The sequence below is a fragment of the Gossypium hirsutum genome, chromosome D03 (assembly GCF_007990345.1).
Source record: "Gossypium hirsutum isolate 1008001.06 chromosome D03, Gossypium_hirsutum_v2.1, whole genome shotgun sequence".
NCBI classification, from domain to species: Eukaryota; Viridiplantae; Streptophyta; class Magnoliopsida; order Malvales; family Malvaceae; genus Gossypium; species Gossypium hirsutum.
In genome coordinates, this window is record NC_053439.1 from 15,542,747 (window position 1) to 15,562,776 (window position 20,030).

A 20,030-nucleotide genomic window follows, 5' to 3' on the forward strand; every position below is an offset into this window, starting at 1 on the left:
CATGAAATAAAAATATATATTAAAATGCTTATAAGAGGAATCAAACTTAGGAGTTAAAAGATGAAATCACAATTATCTAACATCTAACCAAAAAAAAACTAATGTGTCAAAAATATTAATTAAAAAAAACTTAAAACAACACGAAATAAAAAAATACAAATGTAAATAAGAGAGGAATTGAACCCGGGACTAAAGGACAAAAGCACTAACATTTAATCATTTAACCAAAAAAAACTAAGTTGTTAATTTTCAGTGAAAATGTTTCCTATAGGACACATTTTCACTGATACGACAATAAAAACGCACCCTATAGGACACATTTTCCTTTCTGTCTCCAAAAATAACAAATATCAATAAATTTCTAAAAATAAAAACAACATAGATAATGAAATATAAATTTGTTTCAGCATATATAGGTAAATCGACCGTGACTTAAGTGATGAATATCTACTCTTGATACTCTTGAAAATAAGAATAGGGAACAAATAAAATAAGATTGGAGTTTATATATAACACTTCTACATTAAAATATTCCAAATATATATATATAAAAATCTCCGTTTTGTTTGTGAGTTGTTTTTTAGTATTAAAAATACTTGCAACTTAGATCACTTAATAATTAACGCTTTCCTTGGTAATGATTGAATTAAATTTAAATTTTTTTTTAAAAATTAAACTCAAATAATTTATAAATATAAGTGTCTCAATTACATCTCTAGCCTCAACCTTGAATAAGTAAAAAAAAAAAAACATTTTCACTATTTTGCAATATTCTACAAAGTGGGTCAAAGTCTTGCATTGTGCAAGTTGTTTAGTCAACTTGTTGAGATGCACAAGGAGAGGCTAATGAAGAAGCTGAAAGAAGTTGTAGTAGTTGAAGTTAGGGATTAAGAAATAGGGTGGTTAACTTGTCACAGTCCAAAGTTTTAAATATTTTAATATCGTATTATTCTAGGAAGTTTATGAAAATTCTTGAAAACAAAATATTCGATTAATTACAATTTGTAGTGAAGTGACACATCAGAGAATTGTTATGAAGTATTATGAACTAAATTGAAAAGTTATTAAGTGATAAGGTATTAAAGTACAATTTTTCAAAAAGAAGAAATTAGTGGAACAATTAATATGAGATTATTAAGAGGGTATTCTAAACATTCCATAAGAATTATTTAGTAATTAGAATTTATGAATTTTTTGAGTGCATGGGAATTATTGTTAACCTTAGATTTTAGTTTTAAAACATGAAATAAAATATATAGCACATGTAACAATTTATTTTTAATGATGTCAGAAACCGTGATTTTGGGACTATAATTCTGACAAACGAGTCAGTAAATATTATTAATTTAATATTTACGAGTATTTATTAAAGTCATACTAAATTTTAGTTAAAAAATTTTAATGTTTAAATAGTTAATTAAGTAAAAATGACTAAATTGTACAAGTTGTTAAAGTAAGTCATTATTAAATTATGTGTTGTATGGTTATATAATCAAGAATGGAGGGTTTTAATTAGTAAATTGACATATTGAAAACATATTGGATGGTAATGTAGTGGGTTAGTATGAAATTTGATTTAAAAAGCAAGGTTAATTAAGTAATTTAATAAATAAGTAAAAGAAAAGAAAAACTAAACTAATAAAACATGCTATCGTATTTCTTCTCCACTACCACCGAAATTGGAAAGGGAAAAAAACTATTGTTGCATCCATAAGGTTCGACAAGCTATAGACCATTGCATGGTATGAATTGTTAACTTGTTTTTAGTCATTTTTATGTTTTTGAGTTCGTTTTAGCTTAATCTAGTTAATCCAGGGGTTAATTTGTAAAAAATTTAAAAGTTTAAGGACCTACCATGAATAAGATAAGTGTGTTTGTGAATTTAGTTAATTGATTCTTGAGTTTAGTTGTTAAATAGAAGTATTTTATAAAATAGTTTTGATGATTTTATTGTTTAAGGATGAAATGGTGTGCACGGTAATTATTGTGAAATTGTGTTAGACATGGGTTGTAGTGAGGTCCTATGAAATTCGGTTAGTTTGGATTTTGTCTAAATGTGGTCAATTTGTGAGTTTTTAATTTAAGGGCTAAATTGCATAAAGAGTAAAATTTTAGGGGTAATTTTGGAATATGATGTTAAAAGGACTTAATTTATAAATTTTGTTTATTTAAGTGTTGGAATTGTATTAATAAAATGAAATTACTATTTAGATCAAGAAACGAACCAAATGGATTTGAATCATGGGAAAACTAAATTAACGGAATAGTTATCGATCTTGTTCTTGCAACCATTTTTGGTTAGGCAAGTTTGTAAGTTAATTTAATAGTTAATTAATTGGTGTTTTGTAATAAAATTCTTATCTATATATGATTGATTCGTCAAATTCATTGGAAAGAGAAACAAGAAAGACCATGATTGAAAGATGTCATAGCATTTTACCCGAAATGTCTAAGACCCTAGTTGAAAGATATTATGGCCCTAACCTGAAAATATGTAAGACCATAGTTGAAAGATATTATGACATTAAATTCAATACAAATAAGACCATAGTTAAAAGATACTATGGTATCACATCGGTAACGATCAAGACCATAGTTGAAAGATACTCTAACATTACTTCAGGAATGCATAAGACCATGGTTGGAAGATACCATGGCATCCTTTGGAACGATGCATTATTTCGAAAGGTACATCATTGGAGTGAATACTTCATTAAACTATCGAGGTTTGTTGTACGAAAATGAATCAAATGAACTTATAGATGCTTTATGATTCAATGTATAATTAAGTTCAAATAATCTTGATTTAGCAAATTATGTTACATTCTATACGAACTTACTAAGCATAAATTGCTTACACTGTCTGTATTTTTATCTTATAGATTTTGAAAAGCTTGATAGTTGGAAGATCGAGTCCAAGTACACACACTATCTGTTCATCATCTCAGTAGATGTTTTGGGTCATTTGGTTCTTTTGGTTAATTTGTTCATGTTTTCATGTTTGGTACTTAAAATGATGATATTTTGTAGTCATGCATATATGTTTGGTATTTTGGTTTAATGGTATTGTAGTAAATGCTTTTGGTCTTTGGTGGATGCTTTATGATGATAATTATAAATGTTGTTTAAAAGATGTGAAGAAATGAAATATGATTGCAATCATAAACCAATTAAAAATTTGACAAAGGCAAGTGTACCTATCAATTAATAGTATAGCTATGGTGAGCACAAATATTGTTCCCATGAAGACTAAAAGTACTAGTAATTATTGTCTTTCTATTATTTAACTAAAAAATTGGAGTGAGTTAAAACTAAAATTAACTAAAGAACACGACAAAGAACGAATCAGGAAAACAAATGATTAACAACCAAGAAGCGAAGCAATACCTAGGAAAGAATTAACCTAGATTTCATTTATCAATATCAATCTGAATTAAACAATTTCTTCACTTAGTATCTTGATCCGTAGAAATCCTTAAATTATGCTAATATCTCTTTTGAGAGTAAGAGCAACTGTCTCTAGGTTGATTAATTAAAATTTCTTTCTAAGTAAAACCTCTATTATCGTATTAACTCAATCTATAGATCCCCCTATTAGATTTGACTCTAATCCGGTAGATTTATGTCGTCCTATTTCTAGGATTGCATGCAACTCCACTCAATTATGCTAGATCTACTCTTAAATATGGTCTATTCTTCCTTTGATTTAAACACATCAAACATGGATCAATAATCTAGAAATATTAAACCAATAATTAAGCACACATAATTGAGAACAAGATCCAAGTATTTATTGCGTAAAAATAGAAATCAAATAGGAAAATCCATCCTAGGGTTCATCTCCCTAGGTATTTGGAAATTTAGTTCATGATAGCAAATAAAAACATCCCAAAGACAGTAAAACCATAAGAAATAAAAAAAAACTCATTATAAACTTCAAAGAAATCAAAAGGAGATCTTCAATCTTGATGGAAATCTGCTTCAAAGTCGGCTTCAATGGTGTTTTCCGAGTTGTTTTCTTGAATATTCTACAATGACTCCCTCCTATCTTCTTATTTGTGTCATATATAGGTCTTAGAATGCCCGAAAAACCTAAAAATTGCATTTTCTCGCATGTATGGGGTGTGATTCGTGAAATCTACATTGTATGGCATATGGTCGTGTGGCAGCCTGTGTGTAATGACCCAACCCATGTGGCTCCTGAAACTTGCTCTGATTTCCTTATTTTCGCTCATTTTGCTTCCAAATGTTCTCCTAAGTATAGAAACATGAATTTAAAGGATTAGGAGCAAAAAACCACCTTTTTAAATCGAATAATCATCCAAAAAAGCATTAAGAATGAGACTAAAACATGTTACTTTTGGCATTTATCAAATATCCCCACACTTAAACGTTTGCTTGTCCTCAAGCACAATCCTCAATCCACAATTAAATTAGCCTCCCTCAATTTATTGTTTTCACCAATCATGTTTTAGGACAATTCATAGATAATCATGCATTAAAAATTCAAACTAAAATGACACTAAAAATAACAAGCAATTCAAGCAAAGATTCTTAACACATAAAAGCATTAGGCATCTCCCCTATCTCAATAACCTCACTAAAGATCACTCAAAGCACTCATAGTGTTTAAAGTTCTAGTAATATGCACTTAACAGTCGAATGGGAAATGTTATTACCATATGCTTGCTTGAAAATCAAATCTCTACCACTATAAAATAAGATGACACACCAATCAAGAGGTCTTTCCAAGGTTGTAATGAGGCTTAGGTTAAGAGTATGAAAAATGTCAGAAAAGTTGGTTATAATTGATAGTTGAGTTTATAAGTTATCAAACTAGAAAAACAATCCGTTGCTGAATTAAAAGAAACTACATCAACAAGAATACTCACAAATAGAAACGAGCTTGTCAACAAAAAATGACATTAATTATTCAAGCTCAATTAATTTTTTTCTCTTTTTTTATTTTTTTCTCTTTTCATTTGTTTTTTCATTTTTCTTTTTTTAGAACAAAAAATAATAATAAAATAAAATTCAACAATTCAAAAAAAATGAAATATAGTTAGGCAACTAACCAAATCAAATCTCGACAAAAAGGTAGTCAATAAAAAAGGGTACATTTACAACATAGATTTGAGTTAAGGGTTAATGTTAACGAGTTAATAAAAAAAACACATGTTAAGATCAATAGGGTTTATTAGTGGTTAACACAACAATTAAGGTGGTTAAGAATTAGATGGGTTAAATCCCAAGTGCCTCTATTATGTTAGTATATCAAATCAATAATGTGGTCTCGACATGTATAATCGAAGTAAGTTCTAGAACTCCAAATCAAGTTGGCATGCTCACAACAAAAAATAAAATGAGCACGAAATAAAATACTATAGGCTCAAAAGCTCACAAAAATTATGGTTTTAATGTCAAACTTGCAAATTTAAAATTTTAAAATAATTTTTCAATTCTGGGAGACAACCTAAAATTATAATTTTTGAAAAACAACTTATCGTGCTTGACTCTCTCGTGTCTTAAATTATAAACCACACAATGCACAAAAATCCACAAATTATTCCAAAACCGAATAAATAAAAACTCCAAATTAAAAGAAATTATTTCAATGTTAGGTTCGAGAAAGTTACTTAAACACAAATAATAAATTCAGGGGCTATATCGCATAAAAAATTGCCCACACTTAAGATGTACATTGCCCTTAATGTACAAACAATTAAAATCACAAAATAAGTAAAATATCATAAGGAGGAAGATAACTGAAATTGCCTTGAATTTGAATGAATGCGTCAAAATATTAAAAATTGGAATCGTGGCAATTTTAAATGAAATGCATGTTTTCAATCAAACTAATAAAAAATAGAAAAAAAAATGACTAAGAAGATAAAGAGATAACAAAATAGAAAAACAACCGACAAAACAATAAAAGTACAGTGCATTGTAAAATTTTAAAAAAACAAAAACAAAAACAATAAAATATAAAACTAAATGAAAGCACTTTAGTTGGGGTAGGAAGGAAACAAAAGAAGAAAAAAATTTGCTTTAAAAAGGAAAAAAAAGTACATGGTCATATGCCATGCCATGTAAGCCACATGGCCGTTTGGCCAAGTCGTGTGCGCCATACGGCCGTGTGAAATTACCCAAACCATGTGTGATTCAAAAATAGAGAAAAATAAGTCTAGTAATGACACGGCCTAGGACATGCCTGTGTGTCCAGGATATGTGTTAGGCTGTGTGCAATGCTCTTTCGTTTCTCCCATGCTCATGTGCGAGCCCATGTGTCTCACACGGCCGTATCTCTAGCCCGTGTAACTCTCTGTACCCGTATGGGGCAAATTAAAACTGTAAAAATTAGCTCTAGTATGCACATGGCCTAAGACACACATGTATGTGTGGACCATTTTTTTTCAATTTCTTTTCTTTCTTCTTTTATTTTTTCTCACTTTAAAAAAAATCTTTAATTTTTTTTCAATTTTTTTTCAAATTCTTTTTAAGGTAATAAAAATAAATGTACTAATTTTTATTTTTTTTTCAAAATTTTTCAGATATTTTTTGAATTGTTTTTTTTTCATTTTTAAAAAATAACATGAAAGTAAAATAAATAAACAAAAATAAAAACACTCGGGTTGCCTCTCGAGAAGTGCTTATTTAGAGCCTAAGCTCGACTTTCTTTTTTAAGCTCACAGTTAAGGTAGATCTTAGAGCCAAAGCTCCTCTCTCTTGTTATCAATATTACCACCAAAATAAAGTTTGAGATGATGAATGTTTACCTTGAATGTGTCATAATTAAGGTGTGTTACCTCAATGGTTCCGTAAATAAATATGGTTTTTATTGCACATGGGTCAGACCCTATTAACTTAAACTTTAAAGGAAAAATTTGTGGATCCGATTTTTCTAACAGCACTTTGTCCCCAACTTGAATTGGTTCATTCTCTTTACATGCACATCATGATGTTGCTTTGTTACTTCTTTTTGCTTTCTCGGTTTTTCATCAACCTTTGTTTGACATTCATCTAGTTCGTCTAGCTGCAGCATTCGCTCCTCACTTGTCCCTTGAGTTCTATCACTTTGAATAAAATATGGCTCTAACACGTTTCATGAAGGATTTCCTACAAAGAACGTTGAGCCACATGATTACTAACATTAATAGAAAAATTAGTATCATCTCGCTCACTAAGGACTCAGTAAATCACGTGCTTGAAGAGTAATCTTTTCATCACCTACACGAAGCACAAGCTCATTAGTACCCACATCAATAACAGATCAATATCCTTATGTAACACCTTAAAATAGGTCCTAAAAGTTTTAGGGGTATTTTAGGAATTTTAGCTTTAGAGTGTGCAAAATTTATCAACATTGTATATCGGTATTGTTTTCGAATATGGTTTTTAGAAAATTAAGGGTGGTTTTGGATGGGCAATTGGGTGCGGTGCGGTGCGTTTAACTTACTTTTTGTCTCACGCTACAGTACCGCTACAGTATCTAATCTCACCGCCACCGCTGTTTTTACACTAACCGCAGGTAAACGCACCGCCCATCCAAACTCACCCTAAATCAATTTCTAAAAATGAGTTTTAAATACCTTTAATTTTGAAAATAGAATTGATTTGTAAAAGAGTCAAAACTTAGAGTTTTTAAGAGACAATTAGACTAGATTCTATAATTCACCCTATATCTTCCCTCATCTAGTTTATTTTCACGTTAAATTCTCCCTTTTATTTGCTCTTGCCATCCCATGCTCTCCCAACTCCTCTCATACAAATTTCTTTGTCAAACCTAAATTCCTTTGATTCCTATCACTTTCCAATTCATTAAACCTCCATAAAATCCAAGAAAAACACCCAAAAACACCATAGATTCCTCCATAGTCAAGTTTGTGGGTTTTTCAGATTTTCAATCAAATGCTCGATTTTTCATCAAATAAGGTAAGGATTCAATTCTGAATTAGTTTTAAATGATATTTGGTCTTTTAAACTGAAGTTTTAGCCATTAAATCACATGTTTTACATAAAAGCCAAAATTTGAGTCTTTAATGGTGGATTTCATGATTTTGGGTAAAAATGTGGTTTCAAAGTGTTTTTCAACTTGTTCTAACATGATTAGAAGACTTCTAAACTTCATTTAAAGTTTCATTAAGGATTTCTAAGGATTTAATGAATTTTCGTGAAAATAGCCATAAACATGTTAAAAATTTCGATACTATGAATTCAATAGTTTTGTATAGTTTAAAGGTTGAGAATTAGTCGTAGGTAAATAATTAGATGAGCAAAATCAGTTGTAGGTGTAAATATTAAGTATAGAGGAAGATATTTGAGTTTCAAGTTTGTTAGTCGAAATTTCAGTTTCATGAGGAATATAGCTTAAACTTGCATTTTTGGTTGGTTTAAGTGAGTCTTAGACTGAATATTTATTGTGTAAATTGTGTGGTTATTACGTGTAAAGCACCAAAACTGTTGGAACCTTCTTCGAGCAAAGCGAAAGGCAAGGTAAAGCTAGTTTAAGCTTTCAGCTTTTTGACGAAAGCGTAATTGGTGAGTGTTTGGAATCGCTACTAGTAGACACGATTCATAGCGTTAATTGGGACCTTAAGAATAGCCTAAATCCCTATCCTAAGTTCCGAGCGTACACTTTCTATTGTCCTTGTTTTATTTTTGGTAAATTATGTGATTGTGAGAATATTTATGGATTGATTATTATGATGCGATATTGTGATATGAGACATGTGTGATGACTATTGTGAATTGTATTATGTTGTGGGAATAGTAAATATGTCGAACAGTAGTGTTGATGTTGTGTTAGCAATATAAATATGCAGTGAAAGTATGCAAAAATCGGTAAGTACGTATGTGTTGAATTACGGAATGTAATACTAATGTAACAGGTTATGTATGTGATAAACTGATTTTAATGCACTTATATGTGGTTGGATACGTGATGGCTCAATGAGCATTATTATGATACTTTAAGTGCAATTATATTTGAATTGAAAGGAATTACCCCACGTATGATCTAGATTTGGCAGGTATAATTTTGTCACTAAAGCTCTGAAGACATTATCTCTACGGAGAAAGGTGCGACATCTTTTCTAATCACAAAAGTCTCAAGTACCTAATGACCTAGAGAGAATTGAATCTACACCAAAAGAGATTACTGAAATTGTTAAAAGATTATGACCTACTCATCGAGTATCATCTAGGAAAAGCGAATGTGGTGGCAGATGTCTTGAGTAAGAAAACTATGGTGGTTTTTTTGTCCTACGAGTTAAAGTGACAATGGCTGATAATGAAGCATTAATGGCAAAGTTGGTAGTAAAGCCAACCCATCTCTCGTAAATTCTAAAGGGACAAATAAAGAATGTCCAGTGTGAAAGATACAAGCAAAAGATGTTGTCAGGCAAAGCAATGCACTTTAGTATGGGTAAGAATGGTGAACTCAGATTTATGAACTGAGTATTTGTACCGGCAGGAAATGATTTGAGAAAGGAATTATTGAGGGAAGCTTACCAATGTCCTTTTTTGCTTTACCCTGGTGGCGCCAAGATGTATAGAGATTTGAGAGACTCTTACTGATGATTTGGTATGAAGAAGGAAATCTCAAAGTATGTTTCCACATGTCTAACATGCCAAAGAGTAAAGGTGAAGCATCAAGTTCCTTCGGGTAAGTTGTACCCTTTGAAAATCCCCAAGTGGAAATGGGATAGGATCACTATGGATTTTGTTTTTAGATTACCCCTTAGTCCCTCCAAGAAGAATTCTCTTTGGGTGGTAATAGATCGGCTCACAAAGCTAACACATTTTCTGCCTATGAATATGACATATTCTTTGGAAAAATTGGCTGAATTATATATCACTAAAGTGGTACGCTTCCAAGGAGTGCCATAGTCTATTGTGTCTAATAGAGATCTGAGGCTTACTTCGAGATTTTGGCAACAATTAAAAAAATCAATAGGAACCAAACTGAGATTTAGCATTACATTCCATCCTCAGACAAATGAACAATATAAAAGAGTGATTCAAGTAGTAGAAAATACGATACACTGTTGTGTGATCAATTTCGAGATAAACTGGGAAAAGTATGTTCCCCTGATGGAATTCGCCTACAACAATAGCTACCATGCTAGTTTAAAAGTGTCTCCCTTTGAAGCTCTATATGGTAGAAGGTGTAGAACGCCTGCTTGCTAGACAGAGCTAAACGAAAGAAAAATTGTGGGACCAAACATATTACCCAAAACAAAAGAAAAGATTATGATCATTCGCTATCACTTGAAAGCTACTCAGGATTAGCAAAAGTCCTATACCAACTTAACGATGAAAGAAATATCCTTTGAGGTAGGAGATAAGGTATTCCTAAAGGTCTTCCCTTGGAAGAGGATTATACATTTCGGTCAAAAAGGGAAGCTAAGCCCCAAATTTATAGGACCATGTGAGATTTTGGACAAGGTTTGGCCAATGGCATATAGGTTGGCATTGCCTCTTGAGTTATCAAAGATTCATGATGTGTTCCACATATCGATGCTGTGTAGGTATAGATCCAACCTTAAGCACATAGTACAAATTGAAGAGCTTAAAATGGAGCCAATTTTATCTTACAAGGAAAAGTTGATCCGTAATTTGGCTAAAGAGGTTAAAGAGCTGAGGAATAAAAGAATTCTTTTAGTAAAATTACTATGGAGAAATAACAACATTGAAGAAGCTACTTGGGAAAGGGAGAGCGTGATGAGAGGACAGTATCCACAATTACATTCAGGTATGAATTTTAGGGACAAAATTTGCTAAGTGAGGGAGAGTTGTAACATTTCGCCTAACGTAGTCTAGGGCATTTGAGTACTGTTTATGGAGATAGGCTTATAGAATAAATTCTAAACAAATAAAATGTTATGAACTTGCTAAGTGCTTGAAGACTATGAGTATGCTCTCAGGCGAAGTCCATGTTAAGGTAAGCTTGGTGATTGGTGAAGCTCCTTCACAGAGTGTTAGCCACCCCAGCTGATAGATGTTAGTACTTATTTCTTAGTATTGTTTATCATTTTGGTTGAACTATATAGTTGACCTGGAGAAGGTTAGTTAGAATGAGACCAGATATGGACATACATTTAAGAAGAGAGAAAAATATATTAGTCACGATTGTCGAAAGAGGGGTAGTAGGGAGAATAAGCTTGCCCATTAAGTTTTCCTTCAGTGCGTATTGATATAAGACCAAGCTTTGTTCTTTCTTTCGTAAACTTTATTTTCTCTCTAATTTCCTTATACAACACCCAGGAAATCTTTAGAACTATGGCTAGCTTGAAGGTTTGGGTTCACTGTATTCTAAAAACTCCATCGACATTTGATACCTGGTAAATATCAATGAAACTTAAGCTATTATCACAACTATTTATAGGGGTTTTAGGGTCTCATGCTCTAGGATCAGTTTAGAAGGAAAAATTGGAGGAAAAAGGGAGGAAACTTTCAGATTCTAGATTTTTTGATTTAGTATTTTAAAAACTTGTTTAACTTTTTTGAAGAACATAATATGATAAGTTCAATATTCACCAATGGGCGAATTGTATAAATTCTGCTTGTGTATAGTATTTGCCAATGGGCGAACTAAGTGTTTCACTGAGTTGGGAAGGTTCATTTGTTCATCTTATGTATAGTTATTTTAGTGTCTACTTTGGAACTCACTAAGTTCTATGAACTTACTTCGTTATCTTTCCTTCTTAGGATCATTGAAGAAGTAAAGGAATCACCAAGGACCACACTAGAGGATATTTTCTGTTGTAAGACTTCTAATGATTTTGTGTTATGCATGACAATGGGGGTGTCAAATCCCAAAAACCAGGTTAGTAAAAATTGGGTTAATGAACCGAGAGTGGTCATAGCCTAAGTTTTTTTTTAGATGACCTTGGTACATTTGTCAATAGATAAGTATCAAAAATAGTGATTTAGTAGTGGTGAAGTTGTTCTTGATGATCTGAGTTCAAATCCCTTCCCTCTCATTATTATATATTTGGTGCAAATTTACTTCAAACCTTAGTAAAAGTCACACCATGTTTTTAAAATAATTTTTATAGCAATGTGAGCAAGGAATTAAATGGCCTAGTGGTTAAGAGCTTTAATAATATCTTAAGGGTCCTAGGTTCAAGTTTACACATTTTGCATTTTTTTATTTAAATTTTTTTGACAATTTTAGCATGTGCCAACCCCCTGTTGTCGTCCATACAAGTTACCATACAATAAGAGGATTTCTTTCCTTTTTTGCCAAGTTTACATGCCTTATTTTTACAAACGTGATCCCTTTTTTGCTCATTTGTCCCTTCGACTTGTCTTTCCTTCATCCTTGCCATGTGAACCAATTCATTGTGCCTAGACAAGTACTTTTCACCTTTTGATTCATTTTTCCTTACTCCACTCCCCCTTTCCCCTCCACATTGTCGTCCCTCTCCTTACCTCCTTATTTTCTTTCAATTTTTATTTGTTTTGGCCTCCCTTCCACCACATTTACTTTTAGTTCTTCTCTTCTCTTCCACCACTCATTGCAAATTGAACCACTATCGGACTTTCTCTTTATTGTCGTTCATCCCATCCGTTTTGCTCCAACGATGCCCATTGCACCACCACTCACCACCGTGGCAACCACCTTACACCACCATCGAAAAAAGTTTTCATCTTTCTCTCCACTTTTCTATTTTTTTTCCTTTTTATTTTCTCCTTCTTCCCTCTAGTGCCGCAACACCTTTCTTCCCTCATCCCCTGTCAAATTTTCGCCAGATTATTGCCGTGGCCGCCATGCCTCCACCGGCTTTGGTGATTCATTTCTTTTCTTCACCACTTTCCAGTATCTACCATTCCTTTTAGTGAAAAGAATGATATTTCTCCTATTTTCATTAGTTTTAAATTATTTTCATATCACATTCTAGTCTAATCTCTTTTTTGAATGATGATTTTTCTCTAGACTCGATTTCCTCTCCAACTCAAGACTCGGTGGTCCAACATCCCTTCAGATTCAATCGAGTTAGAGTAAGTATTGTAGTGGGATGAAAACCACTATTTCTTCCCTACTTTTTCCTTTAGGTCGAATGTCTACAAGGGATTATAGTGTATTTCCTTAGTGTATTAACACATCGTATTCTACTATTGATGAAGGGTCGATTGATACCATTCCAGAAAGCTCCTAATTTCAGAATATAAATCATCATTACGAATTATTTATGAGAGTAAGTTCGAGATGGACAATTTAGTTTAAGTGAGTAATTTCATAATATGTTTAAAAAGACGATTTAATAGAAAATCACTTTGATAACATATCGATATTCCATTGGTTAAGATCGGAGTGTGGACGTTCTTTAAAGTGGTGTATCGCATCAGATCTACTATCAGGTGTGGGTTTAACTTATTAGAAAAATTACATATGAGATTTATTGTCAAATAATATATATTTATTTAAAAGTTAAACCTTGTTAAAAATCTCCATAATATGAAATATTGAGAACACACTATGTATTCAAATAGGGATGCTAAATCTATAAAAAGGGTGATACTCAAGTAAGTACCTTGAACTAATTGTTTTATGATTGTATGTGATAATTGATGTGATTTAATGAATGTAGTGAAATTATGTGTACATTCCCATTTCTCATGATGTGTGATATGTTGACATTCTATGATAGGCATGATATATAAATCATGTCACCGATATTGGAATTGAGATATGATTCGTATTTTAAGCATGCATATAGTATTGATTATGATGTAAATTCGATTCACATGTTAAACATGCCCTACATGAAATTATCCAAGTTGCATGTTTCAACATACCCAATGTGACAAATGATATCTTGAAATGAAAAATACCTTTACATATGTTCATTATAACCATATCACATGCATAGGGTAGGACATTGTAAGGAGGAAGAATTGGTGGCTTCATCCACAACCTATATGATGGCTTCGTCCACAACCTACATGGCAGCTTGTCTACAAATATTGGTAGCATTGTTTACAACCTACATGGTGATTTATCCACAACCTATATGGAAGCTTGTTTGCGAATATTGGTGGCTTTGTCCACATATTAGAGTGTTTGGATGGATGAGTCATGGGAACTCTTTTTGGAGTGTAACGGTGATAGGTAAGATGTTTTATATAAATTCATACAATTGTTTTACTAAAATTGCACTAGCATGATCATGTGAATAAAATTGATTATGTTGTATGATAAGTATGTGCTTATTGTTATTTAAGTTAATTAGTCATTGTGAATCCATTTGAATGTAGAAAATTTAAATATATTTTCTCACAGATTCTTTTACGGTAAAGTTGTCTTGATTTTAACGGAATTAGAATTGGGTTGAGAATATTATTTAATTGAGAAATTAATTTATATAAATTAATTGATTAAATATATTTAATTTAGGTGGGTTGGAAAAAATTATAAAGTGCTAGGTTAAAGTTAAGGAATCACATATAATTAGACCTAGTACATGAGAGGCTCAACTCCCCTAAAATGGAATACATAGGATGACAAACCTTAGTATTCCCACCTAGGGTTGCTGGCCCTCTCCCTAAATAATAGGGAGTTGGATTTTTTCTATCAAAATAATATTTCTTATTTAAGAGAGATTTATTTTCCCACTGAACGTAAAGAAAATATTTCTGGTTCTGTGATTGATTTGATTTGTTCGAGCCCACACTAGAAGTAGTTTGTGGTACGAGAATAGTGGAGAAGATCGTTTGGTCAAAAGTCAGGAACGATTAGGATCCGCCTATCCGAAAATACATGTACGAATTTAGTCCAAGATTTATTGCTATAATATCACAAATCGGGTCGGTTTTTAAAATTTTTATTTTTTACTGTGCAAGAAAATGGTTTTCGAACCGAATTTTTTTTTCAAAACTGAACAATTTAGTAACCTAAAGCTTGGGTATGTTAGATCAAATTTAGTTAATAAAACATCTATAAAAATCTCGAGAAAATAACTTGTTTACCTTAGTTAATTGGGACCGTAATTTGAAGAAGGAAGCTTAATCTTCTTTTCTCTTTTCTATTCGGTTTGAGAGGTAGGAGATGACATTATTTTTTTGTTTTCTCTCACCCGCTAACTAACTAACTAACTATATATAATTAGTGGTAATTAATTACTTTAATTAACTTCTGGTTAACAATCTTTATCTAGTTTAAACTAAGTAAATAGAAATAGATGAGAAAGACTATTTTCATCCACTAATTCACAAACTTTAATGGTTAATTAACTATTAAGCCCTTTGCATAATTTTTAATTGGGTCCTTATGCATTTTCCAATTTTAAATTCAATAGTGATTAAACTTTTATGATTTAGTCCCTACACTATAATTAATTTTTTTCTGTATTTAATTTATTAATCATTTATTAATATATTTTCATGCTAACTTCTTAAATCCTTCTATTCATATTTTCACTGACTCGGTTTACGAAATTGACTCGATTTTTCAGCACAGGCTAAAATCGAGTCATTACAATATTTAATTACAATTATAATGCTCAAATATGTATTTACCCCCCCCCCCCGAACTTGACACCTACTCCCAAGTTGGTACTTATGTTTTTTTGTCCCATGTTGGTATCCGAATTTTCATTTTGTCAAGAGTTTTGGTACTTTTTTATAATAGTGTTAAATATAGGACACATAGCTCTCTTTGGTTGCTATACGTGACATTGATGATGTCATCATCTATTTTTTTTATAAAATATTTAAAATTTTAGAAGTAATTACATAAAAGATTATATAATTTTTTTAAATATAAATTATAAAATATATGTATCTAAAAAATTAAAAATATTACAAAAAAAATCTAAAATTCAAATTAGAAAAATAAAAAACCCATAAAATGTACATCTTTTTTCTAAATAAATTGCAAACAAATTAGATGAAGATTAATTTTACAACAAATTTTATATGTAGAGATGGGTGCAAATTATTGCGCAATTATTCAAATTAACAAGAATGCAAAAGATGATGATTTGAAAAAGGCTTATAGGAAGTTTTTTCATTTTTCTTTTTATTTATAAATTATTTGTTAGGTTTCATAGAAAAATTTGGGTCTCTCAATTGAAAATGATATTAGCACGATCATGAATGAAGTTTATAAAAATCACAAATTTAATGAGTTTTTAGGTGTTCTAGTCTTTGGGTTTGTCAAAATCACAAATTTACATTTAAGTTTATCAAGATTTTATTATATGTGTTTAAATATAATCATATTTATATTTAATTATATATGTTTGAGGATCAAATTGATAGAATGTGTAAATATTAGGGATTAAATGTGTTATTATACCAGTTAAAAGAAGTCCATATCATCACTTATGTTAACCATTTAACGAAGAGTGACCAAAATAGAAACGATCTAAAACGTGATTGACCAAAATAAAAATGATTTAAAGTGTTAGTGACTAAATTGAAAAATTTCATAGTTGGGTGACTAAAATAAAAATTCGTTAATAATTGGTGACTAATTCTCTAATTTACCTTAAAATTTGTAATTATAAGTAACTAAACTTACACCAGTCTTCAAATATTGTAATAATTTTTTTATTGATAAGACGTCTTAAGTGTATATAAAACTTATATATCCATAAAATATTATCCTATAATAGGTTAAATCTCGGCTTCGCCGAATGACAAAATCTAAGATAAAATGAAGTTTCATGCATATCCTAGTGCACTAGCGCTTGTGCTACCTCGTCCGCCTCACATAAAACACGAGGAAAAAACCAGATAACCGTCAAATCCTGTAAGAAAAAGACAACGAAACGAAAACCCTTGACTCCTTATCTTCAGTGACGACCGCTACTCGCTACCCTCCTCTCATCCCTCCACGTGTCTCCCGAAACTTCCATTTCCAACAGATAAACCCTCCCTCCACCAATCACCCACGGGCCACTACCCTCCTCAAACAATCTTTATCCTCTGCACCTCGAGAACAGCACTCTATTTTCTTATGTATATATTAATATAACAATATAAATTATTTTTCTTGCTGCTTTATTGGGTCACTTTTTTTCTTTCGTTCAATATTTGGCTCTTTGTTTTTGTTTTTTGGTTTAGAGAGATGGATCATGCAGCAGATGCTCATAGGACTGATTTGATGACAATAACACGTTTCGTGTTGAACGAGCAATCCAAGTATCCTGAGTCTCGTGGGGATTTCACCATCTTGCTTAATCACATCGTTCTTGGTTGCAAGTTTGTTTGCTCTGCTGTTAACAAGGTCTCTTTTATATATTCTTCTTAATGTGGTTTTCTTTGAACCTTTTCTCCTTTGATTTCTTTTCCCAAGTAAGCTCTGGGTCATGTTCTGTTTAAACAAGTAAAAGTTGGGTCATATTTTTTCTATCAGATTATGCCATTGGGATAGTTAGTCTCTATTTTCAGTCTCAACTATAAATTTATTTTATTATCGGTCGTTTTCTTATTGGTGATTTTAATGTATTTGCCGTTTACTGGTGCAGGCTGGTCTTGCCAAACTCATCGGACTCGCTGGGGAGACTAATGTTCAGGCAAGTAGTTGCCAAATGCCAGATATGGAATTTGCTTCTCTTTTATGGTATTAATATTTCATACTAAGTACGTTATCTATTATGACTAAAGGGTGAAGAACAAAAGAAATTGGATGTGCTTTCAAATGAAGTCTTTGTCAAGGCTTTAGTAAGCAGTGGCAGAACAGTGAGTAGTTGGATGACTTTTTAGTAAGCGTTGGAGATGTTATGATTTTCTCTTAACATATTTGGATGTTATACCAGTGCATCCTTGTCTCAGAAGAAGATGAAGAGGCGACTTTTGTAGATCCCTCAAAGCGTGGGAGGTGCTTTTAGTTGTTCTTCATTATGTTACTTCCATTATATTTAGATGTATTTAATGTGTCTATATAAGATTCTTCCTCGTGTATATTTGATTTGAATTTATCTTAAGTAACGCAGGTACTGTGTTGTTTTTGATCCTCTAGATGGTTCCTCCAACATTGACTGTGGAGTTTCCATTGGAACAGTATGGCTCCTCATCCCAAACCCAGAAATGCAATGCCATACTTTGTTTTCATGGGGATAATTATTGTTCTAAGATAACTTGATATTGCAGTGGTCAACTTAATGTGTTCTCTTTCATCTAGATTTTTGGGATTTACATGATGAAAGATAACCATGAACCAACTCTAGATGATGTACTGCAACCTGGTAAGCAAATGCTGGCAGCTGGCTATTGCATGTATGGAAGCTCTTGCACGGTAAAATGTTTACTTGTTTATATATGTCTAGCTTTTGCTATGAACTTATGTTTTCTCTTTGTTTTTCTTTGGGGATAATTAAAATTTCCCTTTCATTTAGTTTGTCCCTTTTAATTCTTTTCCTTTTTCATTACTTTTTACTTTCTTTTCTCATGCAAAGAGAGTTGGGAACTGGGGTAATGATAAAATTACATTTCTGTTAAAAAGGAATTTCATTTCTATTTGCATATTTGTTGACCTATTTCAAATTATAATGTGATTGATTGCTTATGTACTATGCCTTGCACTTGTAATAATGATTTTTCAGCTTGTTTTGAGCACCGGAGAAGGAGTTAACAGATTCACCCTTGATCCATCTCTTGGAGAGTTCATACTAACTCACCCAGATATCAAGGTATAATCATTATGTAAATATTGGAATAATCACGTGATTAGCTATTTACTCGATTTGCTTCTTTCACCTGAGGACTGAATATGACGACTCTAGCTTTGTTTGCTTCTGGTTTACGAAATTATAAATTATAATTACAAGAAATTCTGTAGTTTTTTAAACCATTCATGATTTACACAAAACATGATCAAAATGGTTAATATGTTCCATTTTTAGTTGTGTTACTTTATAAGGTCCGGATTTTGTCTCTGTATAACGACTCTGATTTGTTTGAGACAACTTACAAGCTTTGATTTATCATGTCTTTTTCAAAGATTCCAAAGAAAGGGAAGATCTATTCAGTTAATGAAGGAAATGCTAAGAACTGGGATGGTCCAACGGCCAAGTATGTCTTAATTCAGTTCAGAAATGTCTTATTTTTCTCTGCAGTTGTCTCAGTTTCTTTTTCTTTTTAATTTCAGGTATGTGGAAAAATGCAAGTTTCCCAAGGATGGTTCTTCTCCAAAGTCTCTGAGATACATTGGAAGGTATCACGGATTCTATCCTTACTGCCTGTTTTATTTCCGGTTATCATTGAATACTTTAAAGTTTGAACAATTCTGACCTTATGAACCTGTAATTGAATTACTCTCTTTTTCGGAGCACTTGTATGTTTTTCATTAGGTTACTAGGATAGTGCATTGTTTTTGGGCAAGTATTCATCAACAGTGACTATATTAATTCTCACATCTACATATGTATGTTTGGTATTAGTCCTAGATTTGTTTCTTTAACATGGACTCTGGTTTTGTGATGAAACAGCATGGTAGCTGATGTCCATCGTACATTACTCTACGGGGGTATCTTTTTGTACCCTGCAGATAAGAAGAGCCCCAGTGGAAAACTACGGTATATTAACTGCAATTACGGATATAGCACTATTATTATTATTATTTTACTTGCGGACTCATTACTAAATTTGAGCAATGTGTGTGAAACAGTGTTCTGTACGAGGTCTTTCCAATGTCGTTCCTGATGGAACAAGCCGGAGGTCAGGCATTCACCGGAAAACAACGGGTATTTAAACTAAAACATTTTCAACGATTGTATGAGATGATGTTTTTGTGCTCATAGTTACTTGATTATGTTCTTGCTTGCAGGCTCTTGACTTGGTGCCAACAAAGATACATGAGAGATCTCCAATATTTCTTGGCAGCTTTGATGATGTTGAAGATATCAAAGCACTCTATGCTGCTGAAGGGAAAAAGGAATAAATGTACAAATTCTCACTCTCACTCTCACTCTCACTCTCACTCAGATAGCTTCACTTGGCTTCGGTTTTAAATCGTGTTTAAAAGATATATTGTATTTGTTACGGGACTATTACTGTTTATCCATGGATATATTTTTAAA

At 31.9% G+C, this 20,030-nt stretch overlaps 2 protein-coding genes across 2 annotated transcripts; both read left to right on the forward strand.

The window, feature by feature from the left end:
* The first annotated feature begins 10,314 nt into the window (after positions 1–10,314).
* On the forward strand, positions 10,315–10,996 carry LOC107950092 (uncharacterized). Its single transcript, XM_016884836.1, has 2 exons — positions 10,315–10,753; positions 10,926–10,996. Exons 1-2 carry the CDS (start codon positions 10,315–10,317, stop codon positions 10,994–10,996), a joined length of 510 nt encoding a protein of 169 aa, XP_016740325.1.
* A 5,698-nt stretch (positions 10,997–16,694) lies between these two features.
* LOC107932175 (fructose-1,6-bisphosphatase, cytosolic) lies at positions 16,695–20,030 on the forward strand. The gene is made up of 13 exons (XM_041089789.1): positions 16,695–16,968; positions 17,074–17,236; positions 17,478–17,525; positions 17,617–17,691; positions 17,769–17,830; positions 17,946–18,012; positions 18,134–18,247; positions 18,555–18,641; positions 18,953–19,023; positions 19,100–19,165; positions 19,440–19,526; positions 19,619–19,694; positions 19,778–20,030. Exons 2-13 carry the CDS (start codon positions 17,078–17,080, stop codon positions 19,889–19,891), a joined length of 1,026 nt encoding a protein of 341 aa, XP_040945723.1. The 5' UTR covers positions 16,695–16,968; positions 17,074–17,077; the 3' UTR covers positions 19,892–20,030.